The following is a 12,562-nucleotide window of genomic DNA, read 5'->3' as shown; positions in this document are numbered from 1 at the left end:
GGTGAACTAGCAAACATCATCATAGCTACATGCGGCTGTCTTCTTGTTTGATGGCAGATACTCTCTTCACCCTGGCCAAAAAGGCTAAAATGACCAAAGAAAAAGTGGAAAACAGTTAAACATGAGAGGTTTTGAACAAAGTTTGTGTTTTTTCCATTGTTTAAGCACTGCTTCCAGAGTGATACTGTATATGCCCCATAGCTGCAGAAAAGGCTAACATTGTTATCTTTTTACAAAAAACAGCTGAACATGAGAGGTTTTTGGACCAATTTTGTGTTCTCCATTCTTTAAGCACCGGTTTGAGCACTGTTTGAGCACCGGCACCGTTTCAAAAGTACCGGTTTGGCACCGGTATCGGATAAAACCTAAACGATACCCATCCCTAACGAACACCTCTATAAAAGCAAAGGTTGTGGCAGTTTGCTGGTCTGGAGCATGTTAAAAGAAGCTTTTGTTGTTGCCCATCAATCTAGGAAGAGTTATAAGGCAATTCAAAAGATTTTAAAGTCTATTTATTGATAAAGATTATTCACAAGTGGAAAACATTCAAAATTGCTGCCAATCTTCCCATCAGTGAACATCTCAGCAACTTCCCCCAAAAATCACACCGTGCAATGCTCAGAGAAACTGCAAAAGGGTTGGATCATAGATTCTATAGGTTTCAGAATATTATCTGTTGTTCTTTGAATAAATGAGACCAAAGTCGAGATGTTTGGCCATAATTTTGTTTGGAGAAAATCATACACAGTATATCGGCACAAACACTAACTGTCAAGAATGGTGACAGAAGGGCGATAATTTTGGCTTGTTCTGAAGCCACAGGACCTGTGCATATTGAAGTCATTGAGTTGACAGTCAAATCCTTTGTATTGTTGTATTGCTGTTGTTTATCTGAAGTTGCATTTTCCTAATTTGCCTGGTAAGAACCACATGATTTTTTATTATGTCCTGATAATATAAAAACCTTAGAATAGACAGAGGGTGCACTTTACTTTTACCATAACTGTATATTAAAAGAAAAAGCTAGCAAGATAGAGAAAATGTAAGGAAATCAAAGATTGGAAAATGTGACAGATAAAGACTGGAGCTGGTCGAGAGGGCAACGGAGATACGACTAAAAAAACCTGCTGATTAATACAAAAAGAGAGAGAAGGCAAGCAGCGAAACAGGAATTATGCCCAAGGCTTCTCTCTGGAGATTACACACAGAAGGAGTGAAAGGTTGGATGTGTCTCTTCTTCTCTACCTCATAATATCCCCTTTGTCCCCAACTCAGCCTGAGGACATACAAGGATACATATTGTGTTTGCTACATGTCTACATGTCAGCTCTGTATACTGTGTATGGGCCTGTCCCTGTGGCCTTCATTTCACCACAGAATAAAAAGAATTGCAGTCCCCCTCTAAAACAATATGGTAAAAAGAAAGCTTTACTTTACATTGTCACTGTCACTGAAGACAGAGCTAACTGTGTATTTTATGGTAAGAGTTAGAAACCTTCAGCAGCATTGTAGAAAGATTTAAGATAAATGTGAGTTAAAAGATGCATTGCATACAGCATTTGGGACTCTGTGTGCATTTGTAATACTATCAGGGTAAGGCCTTCCATTTTATTTTCAATTGTATTCCACATTTATTGCACTAAGCCCCATTTAATAAATCATCATGAGAAACATTAAAAAAACTCTAGATAACACATGTACTCAAAAGCATAAAATAGCACATAGAGTGTTAGGGTTGAGTTTCTCTGTCTTTTGCCTGTCTTACCTCTTGATTTAGTAGGGCAGTGGCCAGTTTCTGGACTTCTGGAGTTAACAGTTGAGTCCCTCGGATGACCTTGCTCAGTGCGGCCAGAGACTGGTGTATACTCTGTGATGACACTTACAGTTTACATACAGTACATACTGTGCAAAAAAATACAATCATTAAAGTCATCAAACTCATTAAAGATATATGCTGTACACTCAAGCCCCAAAATACCATGACATTCATTCACATGATCCTGACCACAACTGTATGTTTCATAATGAGGCTAATGGCTATTGGATGCAGGTAGTGATCAAGCCTGCTTCCACTGATTGCCTTGGTTCATTTAAACCCCCCCCCCCAACAAACAGATAACTGTGAGTGTCTAGAAATGAATAAAACTATTCCATGAGATAAGTAACATACTTAAACAATCAATGAAGGGAAATTAGCTTATGCATCTCCATGGCTTTTAATCTTAATCAGTTTTTTCAGAAGAAACAAAGCAAGCTTTATTTACATACAAGTCTCAGTCTTTTACTCCATGTTGAATTAAACACGGTGGGTACCACTACCTAACCCCCCCCCCCCCAAAAAAAAAAAAAAAAAGTATTCGGATACTGTAATTATGTGGTAGCCCAGTTTGAATGTAGCTATCATTTCTAATGTTTTTACCCACCTGGACCAAGCGGATGGCATTGAACTGTTCCAGAGAAATGAATGAAAGGACTGGTGATTTCTGACTCTCTGTAGGTGGGTCCACCTTCTGGTGGATTAGTGTAGAGCCCTGATAGATGAGAGACATGAGAGAAACTATGAGAGAGCTATAGCTATTTGAGTCTACTTGTTCCAATACAGAAATGATCACTGTACATCAATGTGAAGTTGTTCAACGTGATCACCTTCATCCTATGAAAAAAATATTTCTTTCTGACGAGTGCTCTCTTTCAAGATTACAATGCTCTCATCTGTAGTTAACTGTATATAAATTGCACTGACGTGAAATGACAGTGCTCTGTACCACAATCATCGAAACAGAATGAGGGGATGGTTCCACCCAGTAGAGTTCATAAGACTTTCTGAGGGGCTTTTAATGTGTTCTAGTTCAGTGTATGGAACTTAATGTTGATTTCTCATTTCATTTGCAACATGTATTGTCTACATAATACTCAGAGTAAGATGTATGTTCACTTTAGGAACTCCTGCTACATTAGCATGCTATCTTTCCCCCCTTATACAGTACAATGGTAAAATATTATCTATGGATTTCCATATGGATCATTGTATATATGCATATACTAAATTCCTACAGTAACATCATATTACTAAACAGAATTTATTTTCTTGCTCCACACAGTGCAAACACAGGGGTGGAGGTTGAGCACTTGTTTACATTAGATAAACACTTTGTGTTCTGTATACAAAGTATACCATACAGTATACAAATAGGTTACAAAAAATATACAAATAAAAAATAGAAAAGCTTGGATTTTGTTGTAATCTATTAGAACCATCACACTCTATACCTGGATTCTATTTCGCTTTCCTTGCAACAACTCAGTTAGAGAAAGAGGCAAAAAAAGAGAGGAAGAGAAGGATAGCAGGACCAAGGGATGAAGACAGACAATGAAGAAAAAAGCTGGTTGGACGGGATTCAGATTGACTAGAGCTCAGCTATTGTTTCCATTTAAAAATGTAACTAAAAAGCCAAATAAACAGTCTCTGCTGTATCATGCTCTGCCCATGTCTTTCCAGACTACATAATGATTTGCCAAAAATAAATGTGTCTGTACATTTCCACACACACACACCTCTCACATATTTTCCACAAACCATAAAGGTTTGCACACACAACCAATGCACACGTGCAAGTACGTGCATTTAAATGGCACACTGGGAAGTTCAGATCCACTGAGGGTCAAACAACAAGGTTGGTTGATATCAAAGGGATAGTTAATTGAAAGCAGCCAGAGGTTGATTGTGATCTATGGAAAGCTTGCTGGTGACATAATGGCAACAATTAACACAGTTAACCATTTTCCTTTCAGTAAGTACAAAACAACTCCATCTACAAGAGACTGAAAGAGCAAGAAGAGAGACAGAAAGAGAGGAGACATAAGTGTAAATGAGAGAGGAGACAGTAAGCATGTGTGCTTGACAGCATGAGAGGCAGAGAGAGGAGACTGATACACGGTGACTAAATTGTTAAAGGTGGAGGCAGATGTCCTTTTAATTTGAAAACGTGCCAGTCTCCAAGCAACTGCACACAGCAGTACTTCTTGGCCAAGCAAGCCACTGTGTGTGACAGCCTTTGACAGCACTAGTAATATCCGATTACTTCCCACAACTTTTAATTAGGTGTCACGACCCTTGTTGTCTGTTGGTTTTGTTAAGTCCCTTTGTGTTCCTAGTTTTTCCATTACCCCCCTGCCTTCTGTATTCCCTGTCCCCTGTCTTCATGTTTAATGTTAGTCTTCATGCTTCAGTTATTTTAATTGTCTTTGTGGTAATGCTGTTTTACTTGGAAGGTTAGTTGTCTCACCGTGGCTTTACTTCCTGCTTTTGGGTCTTTCCCTCTGCTGTGACCCTCATGTTGACCTGTTTTGATTGTATTCAAATGTGAACAGTCTGCCCTGTCTGTGCATATAGCCTTGCCTCTCCCCTTCTCCATTTACTTCCTGTATATCTACGTATTGTTCTTTTTTGTTGCCAACTGGACTGTGTGTTTCTCCAATTTTTGATCATTCAATAGTTTTCCTTTTTTTATTTAATTTGCCTCAGAGTCATGCACTTTGGACCTCCACCCATTTCTGATATTACAACTAGTTGTTGTTGATGTGCAGTGACAGTAGAAATGCTGCAGTATTAGTACGGTTTGACTTTTTAAAGTTAACTAAATCAAGGCAAATTAAGTCCTTTAAAAGCTACAGATGCAGCTTTCCAATTTGGTTTGCAGGAAAAGGGCAACAAAAAGTAATGGGTCAATAAAAAGTCAATATGAAATGGTAAAGACAGCTAACCTGGTTGAGTTTCTTCCATAAGTTCAGGATAGGTGACAGTCCATTTGACCAGAGCTCCCTGTCAAACTTTGAACCTGTTGCGACTGAGCGACTCAGGATGCGCAGTTGAGAAATTACCTGTAAACAATTAAAACACAAAGAGTCAGTGGTATGCTGCATGTGCTCCTGTAAGAATAAACGGCCTATTTTTTTAAAACACCACCCATATAATTTGAAGTAGGCACATGAATTTTGACTCCCATATGTAAAACCCAAAACACTGTTTCAGGCCCTGTAATGTTGAAAAAAAGAAGAAGAAAAGAGAACCATAAACACGCCTCCTTACATACCTAATCAGCCAAGCTTAGCTTCAGGATTAGAATCTTGGACAGTACTTTTATCTAGACTCAGTGTGTCTGTGTGTGTGTTTTGTGATAGTGCAAGTTTCCACTTATGTCTGCGTTACAAGTAAAGCAGCTTGTCTGATAAATGACTTTCATTTGGTCCAGGAGAACTCTTTACTAACATTTGTTTTATCTTCTCTGCTCAGGAGGAAAACGGTATATATGTGCATTTGCACACATGTCTGTTCGAGTACATCAAAGAGGGAGATGAAGGTAGGATTAAAAAAATCCTAATCTAAAATTGAATTGACAGCAATATGAAGGAGGTTGATATCAAATATAAGGTGATTCAAATAGTAATTTAAATATATTAAGATAACCAAGATTTTAATAAGCTGAAATTTCTGCCATAATTGTCTGGGGATAAAAAGTTACTGGACATTACACAACTTCATGCAGTCAATTTACTCAGTTTTTCACATTATTTCAGTATAACAGTATTCTAGTTTAGGGTTGTTAATAAGTCAAGCTGATTGATAAATTGAGCATAACAGAGTGAAAATCACAGATGCCACAGAAGGCACAGATGTCATTATATCTAAATATATAATCAGAAATGAACAGAAGCAGTATACGAGAGAGCTTCTATGTGTATATGCAAGATTTGGAGAAATAAATCTCTCTGCATTTAATGTCTTTTTTTTCTGTTATTGTAGTTGTAATGGCACAATGATACATTTTCACATGCTAGTTTTATCCAAAGTGCTTATCTTTGACATTGTGCATAAAAACTATGAATGCAGGAAATCATACCTCAAGCCTTTTGTAAAGACATTTCAAACCCGTGTCAGGTAATTGGTAAGATTAGACATTTATATTTAATGGTTTCCACAAAATCTGCAGACTTTTCCCCAGGACCTCTTTAGTGTATGTGGTTAACAGCAGAACTCAAATACAGTGAGAGTAAAGAAGGGACACATTTTGGGGAAAAGGGAGAGAAAAAGAGAGAAGATGAAAGTGACAGTGACAAATGACACCAGGATGGGAGACAATGACATATGGGGGAGATAGGTAGAGAAAGAGACACAGTAACAGACTCACATAAGTGGTCTTGTGGGAGTCGTATGAATTAAACTAGGTTGGTGGTTCCAGTGATCAGGAGACCACGCTATGAGTGAATTTAATTGTATTAAAACCCACATGGGGATTGTCCTTACAATCTGTAAAGGTTGCGTGTGGTTGAACTGAGGATAATTACAATCAGAAGACACAAAAAAAGGAGCAGCAGCTACTTTCAGCTGTTCACTTATTCACAAGGTTTCGCCACAGTGGGAAGTTCCACATGTTTGATTTGACAGTTGTTGTTTTTTTTCTTTTAAATGCTGGATGTCCTTACTCATCCGAGTCCAGAAGGATTTGGGTCATCTCCTGGAATGAATGGATCTTTTGCTTGTAAACTCCGACAGTGTGGAATCACTTAAAATCACAAGATATGCAAAGTGTAAAAATCTTCTGAGAAATCAGTATCTGTATCAGTAGAGATCTTCAATGCAAACCACCAGCGACCACAGAATTACGCTATCGGTCAAAGCAATTATGAGGAGAACTTTGGTGCAGCAAATCTCTCCTAGTGACAGCCAGCAACCAGTCGCCAACTGGTCAGGGAATAGACATTTGTCCCTAATGCAATGTTGACCATCTCCAGACCTGTGTGACTGAGACTCTACCTGATGTAAATGTGGCCAATCTCACATTGAAGGTCATCATCTCAGACACTGACCTAAAATCTTCAGTATTTTCAGTGGACTCTAAGGGGCACAAGATAAGATCATCTGAATGTTCTCCTTCAGACTCCTCAGGACGATACAGTAGATCTTTACACTGACAGTCTCATCCTGGGGGTCAACTGAATGCTGCCTTTGAGCTTGGAAACTGCAAAATCTTCAACAGAAAACCGCTTGGTCACAGTCAGTGACGATCCTTCACATGAAATTTGGGTCAGTTTTAACAAGAAGATGATGCTAGCTCTAAGTTTGATGTCAGTGGTAAAATCACAGAGGGCATAAAGCAGGAAGTGGCAGTAGCAATCTAAAAATAGCTGAAAGCTCTCTGGATATGTCCCAGAACATGATCTTGAATGTAGGATGAGCAAGATTTTAAAAAGATCATACCTTGTACAAACAGAAAAACGCAGCAAAACGAGCTCATTGTAATGTCATCGCAATGTCACGTATTCCATTTTCATTTCATTCTTGCTTTGGTTCTATCAGCATGTTTCTTACGAAAACAATGATTTGGTTCTTTAAAATAAATGAACCCTTATATGTGCTCATGTTTTGGTTACTCATCCAATTTACACTAAAGCATCTTTATTTTCAAAAATGAATTCTTAACAACGATACCAGGCTTGAATGGAAAACAATGGAAAAACATATACATGTTCTTTTCTGCACAAACGACAATGATAACAAACATGCTATTGTAAAAAAAAAAACTCTTTCTCTAGTGCATGCAACAAGCAAGGTTTAATTGTGGTGTGTGTGTCACATTTATACTATTTCATCTTTCCTTTAGGGTTAAAAAGATCTTGGATTTTGCTTCCTCTTATAGATTTTGTAGCATCTGGCCAAAGTCCAGGCCAGTTCCTCAAAGACAACTGGCTCTTATGCAGCTTCCTTCACATGTATTATAGGTCAACCTTTCTACCATTTCGACATTTGCACAATATCACAAGTGGCAGAATCAAATCAAAACATATTTTTCTGCTTCACAGAAAATCTGTAAAAGAATAAAAATCAATAAGTCTCAGCCTGAAAAAAATAATTACCTGAATGTGTAAAGTAAACACCAAAGACAGGTTCTATCCAAACACTACACACAGATTCATATATTACATAGACTATATAGTTTGTATTATTAGATGTGAATATTGCAAAATTCAAATGATATGTTCACAGTCAGTGAACAATGCAGCCATGCAACCTTCAGTCTATATCCTGCTTCTGTCTTTTAAGATTTTCATCTCCCTCAAACTCACACTAACACACACACACACTGAAATAAAACATATTGTGTGTTTATGTGAGACTGTGTTACACTGTATTACATCAGAATCTGCAGTGACCATAAACCATTAAACACATTCACACATACACACCAGGGTTTTCCATCCTCTATAAAGGAAGAAAGTACTTGGCAGATTCAACTTACTATGCAGATTTTGCTCAAAGCTCCATAGGCTGAAAAACACAAACATCCATTTTAATCAGCTACAATCATCTATACAAACTGTCAGACTCAATATCTGTGAAGTAGTGGTAAATGTATTTACGGCTGAAATGTTATTAGAAACCCTCAAGTTGCAGATTGAGTGCAGCTTTTGCAGAGTTTGCTTATATAGCTCAACGCAAGAGCTAACACAGATACACATCAATCTTATCTGATGCAAAATATATAAAATATTGCCATACACTTGTTCGGATGATAAACGTCAACTTTCTGATGTTATCAAATGTTCCTTAAAATGATAACTACATGCAAAAATCATCATATTGTGAAAATTGTTATTTTGAGATTTGCATGAGACATGATATTGAAATGAATGAAATTATGGTTTACAAAATTAGGAAAAAAATATTATCAATGTTATTATTTATGCAATTAGTTTATGTAAGAAAAATATTTTATTAATTATAAGTCATATTAATATGGTATCAAAACTAAACAGATGGTTCACAGTTGATTTTATCACTGCCATACCACCAACAAACGCATACATTCTTTAAACTGAATTATAAAGTATCATAAATACAAGTTTCAACTTTATAATATCCAGGGTTCATTTATTTTAATGTTTAATAAATACTGTGTAATGAATGTATAAACAGTTTTATAAATGTCAGCTGCAACTTCTAATGACATCCTGATAGTGTTTACAAACTAACTATTAACCAAATATTAAACATTTTTAATTGTCAATGACTTGTTGCCTTGACGAGAACAAAAGTTTTTGTATTTACTGTCAATGTGAAAGTTAGCGCCGTAGTACATTGAGTCTCAAATACCCAGATCCCTCGTCTCCTAGGCCAAAAGCAGACTATGCTTGATAAGTTTTAAATGAGACATCTACGTAATTCTACATGCAACAAACTTTCAACATCCATCCATCCATTCGCTTCCGCTTATCCTTTTCAGGGTCGCGGGGGGTGCTGGAGCCTATCCCAGCTGTCATAGGGCGAGAGGCGGGGTACACCCTGGACAGTTCGCCAGTCTGTCGCAGGGCCAACACATAGGGACAGACAACCATTTGCACTCACATTCACTCGCACATTCAAACCTAGTGGCAATTTGGATTATCCAATTAACCTATCCCCACAAACTTTCAACAACCATAGCTAAATGAGTACTTACAGCTTGCAGGTAGTTACATTACATGAGAGTACGGTATGTGCTTAAGTGTACTGGGCATTTTTTATGAGCATGCGGTACTTTTGAGTCTTTTCTGGAGAATATTCTCATTCGTTGTCATTGTTTTGGAATGTTGCAATAATAATAAACATACATGTGAATAAAGCGAGCATATTTGTCCACCCGAATACTGGTAAAATTCTGTTAAAATACATGTAGAATAGATTAAAACATCTGCTATAATTCACCAGGGCGAACGGGCAATCATATGATTCATGGTGATAAAATATTTAAATCAACTAAAAACCCTAGCCAGTGGGCAAAGGCGGTATTTGTCATTGGATGATTGGAAAACAGACATGAAACAAACGCCCAACAGTTAGCAGTAAGAGAAGGGGTATCTTTAACCAGACTGCCCTGAACTCTATTTTTCCAAACTGTGTTACACCTTCTGCTCAGCTTCTCTGTGGAGAAGGATATATGCTGCAGCAGAATAAAGACCCTAACCTCAAAGCTTTGCACCTTCTGCTTGAAGATCAAAGAGGAGGACTGACTTCAATGATTGTGACTTTTTGACAGTCACCTGACCTCAACTGTACATCTATGGCGGCACTTGAAAAAGTGGAAAAAGCCAAGTATTCCTGACATCACAAGGAGCTCTTTGGAACACTGTCAAATCACGCTGAGATAACATGGCTTATCATGTGGAGTCTACGCCAGCACTGCCAGGATTGCTGCTCCATCCCTCCAGTGGAGTTCCACTGACTTATGGGATCAGTGCCAAGGCGCACTGAAGCTGCTCTAGTGACACATGTTGACCCAACACCTCGCTAAGACAATTCGAGTTGATTTTCTTTTCATTTTTCATCTGTATACATGCAAGACTGATGTGAGCTGCAGGCGATATGAACACATGTGCTTGTGTGAATAGGCAGACTGCTGTGTGTGGGTGCACCTGGGAGCTGACGATTCTCTGGGAGGATCTCGCTATGTTGGCAGGCAGACCAAAGAATGCTGGCCTGTCATCCTCTGGGAGATTCTCTATTACTCTGCGGTAGTCCTGGGAAGACACGCAGACCCATACAGGTCACACATTGACACACCCATATAAAGAGAGAGAAAATGAAAGCATTCTGCCAATTTATATCATGGCTTTAAGACAAAATACATTTTTCCATTTCTAAGCAACGATATCAAATTGAAAAGTAAAATCTTGTGGCATGCTTGTTAGATTTCTGTGTGGGTGTATGGGATTAATAATGCAATACTGAGCTCATTAGGGTGTGTTGTTTGTAACAGTTTGATGCAGGTTTTTTAACAACAAATATTTGCCTTGAATAGGGCTTTAAAAGCCTAAATTACTAAACTGATCTCCCTCATCACTCACTGCTAAATGCTAAATTCTAGCAATAGACTGTCAATTCAAATGATAGATTTCTATATTGATTGTTTTTTTAAACAAATGACCTCTCAGTGATTCTGTGGAATGAACTAACTTCTGGAAAAGAAAATATAAACAGAAAGCAGAGCAGCAGAAAAACAGAACCACATAACCACTTACTTGAGAGTTATTGCTGACATTTATTTGTAGTGGCTACTTTATAAACCAAGCGAAAATGAAGCTAACACCAGACAGAAGTTAAACACAAACCCCAGCTAGTGAATCTAATCAACCGTTTTTGCTTCTTTGTCACTGGACGTGGGCTCATGAAGATGTAAACAAACTATATAAACTTTCACCTTAAGCTTAAAGATGCATATATTTCTAATGCACGTATATATCTTAATAAAAAGTATATGTACAACTAGGTGTTACATGATGAGTGTTCCCAAAAACCTACCAATATGGCACAAGAGTTTGGGAGGCTTATCTGAGGTGGAAAGAATCCTCCTCTGCTTTTTCTCTGTCCAGCAGAGTGGGAGGATGAAAGGAGACGTGCGGAAAAGAACTGCTCAAGGTAGGAGCGCAAGATGCGGAGGTCAGACGGGTTGTCAATACGTCCCCCATAGATAGCATTCTCCAACAGACCATGGACAAACTCCCACTGAAATTGTTTACCACCTTAGAGATATCGAGACATATAAATACACAAATAAAAAGCAGGGTCCACACAGAAGGTAAATAACACAGAGATGCGAATGCTGAATTGCCCAGGGTATGCTCTTTCATAATTGGTCGTCAAAGAAACACTGTCATAAAAGGCAATCAAAGAAACAAGAGATTATCATGTGCAGACAAAAATGCAGAGCTTTCTGCTGAATTTACACATTTCATCAGCGTCCTACCTTCAAAAAGCCTGTCGATAATCTCAAAGCCAGCACGAAGGTCTGACAAGGAAAACTCATAGAACTTTGTCCAGCCCTGCAGATAAATCAGAGATAAGCGTACAAGTCAGTACAGAAATGACAAATGAAAAGTGACAAAAAACCTCTGGACTTTATTTAGATCCAAAACTCCATCGAAATTTAAAATCCAGATGGAACTGAAAGTACAAAGTTTAATAAGTCGATAAAACACACATTTTCACAGCACTGACCATTTCTGTAAAAACAAAAACAAACGAAAAAACATTTTTATTTTTTTAATTTGATTACATCACTTCACTTAATCACCTGTTGTAAACTGCCCACTGTAGGTGGATGAGGTGAGAGGTGGAGGAAAACTGTGTGGGCATCTTTCAGTGATTAAGTGTATGTTGTTTGTCCAGCAATTGTGTGCCTGAATGTGCGTTCAAAGACTTTTGTGGGACACGTTTCGCAGGGCCTAATAAATTCGCTTACAGTATAAGTGTCAACATTCACAAGTTTGTAGGCTTTTGTATTAAGAAAATGCTGCTTATTGAGCCACTGTTTAATTTAATGTATGGGTTATATTTGTGCTTACTGACTGTAAGCACTTCAGATGGTGTGCTATAAAATCAGTAATTTACCAGACATAGCTAACCAGTCAGCTTGTTGTCCTTTGGCCAAATGTTAATCATTCATACACACACACACACACACACACACACACACACACACACACACACACACACACACACACACACAGACGCAACTTTACAGATTCC

At 38.0% G+C, this 12,562-nt stretch overlaps 1 protein-coding gene across 5 annotated transcripts in view; it reads right to left on the bottom strand.

Annotated features, from left to right (window-relative positions):
* dync2h1 (dynein cytoplasmic 2 heavy chain 1) overlaps window positions 1-12,562 on the bottom strand; it is a 203,464-nt gene that overhangs the window by 15,844 nt on the left and 175,058 nt on the right. For all 5 annotated transcript variants that reach the window (XM_085245678.1, XM_085245677.1, XM_085245676.1 and 2 more), the window contains 6 exons: window positions 11,781-11,856; window positions 11,336-11,556; window positions 10,450-10,554; window positions 4,765-4,881; window positions 2,424-2,531; window positions 1,766-1,867 (listed from right to left, as the gene is read on the bottom strand). In XM_085245678.1, coding sequence (XP_085101804.1) covers window positions 1,766-1,867; window positions 2,424-2,531; window positions 4,765-4,881; window positions 10,450-10,554; window positions 11,336-11,556; window positions 11,781-11,856 — 729 coding nt within the window. The remainder of the gene's footprint in view (window positions 1-1,765; window positions 1,868-2,423; window positions 2,532-4,764; window positions 4,882-10,449; window positions 10,555-11,335; window positions 11,557-11,780; window positions 11,857-12,562) is intronic.

Source organism: Mchenga conophoros, linkage group LG14 (assembly GCF_057382185.1).
Source record: "Mchenga conophoros isolate Kocher_MC1m ecotype Shallow Benthic linkage group LG14, M_conophoros_male_GT1.1, whole genome shotgun sequence".
Lineage (NCBI taxonomy): Eukaryota > Metazoa > Chordata > Actinopteri > Cichliformes > Cichlidae > Mchenga > Mchenga conophoros.
The sequence above is the reverse complement of the archived record's forward strand: the minus strand, read 5'-3'. Positions and strand labels throughout refer to the sequence as shown.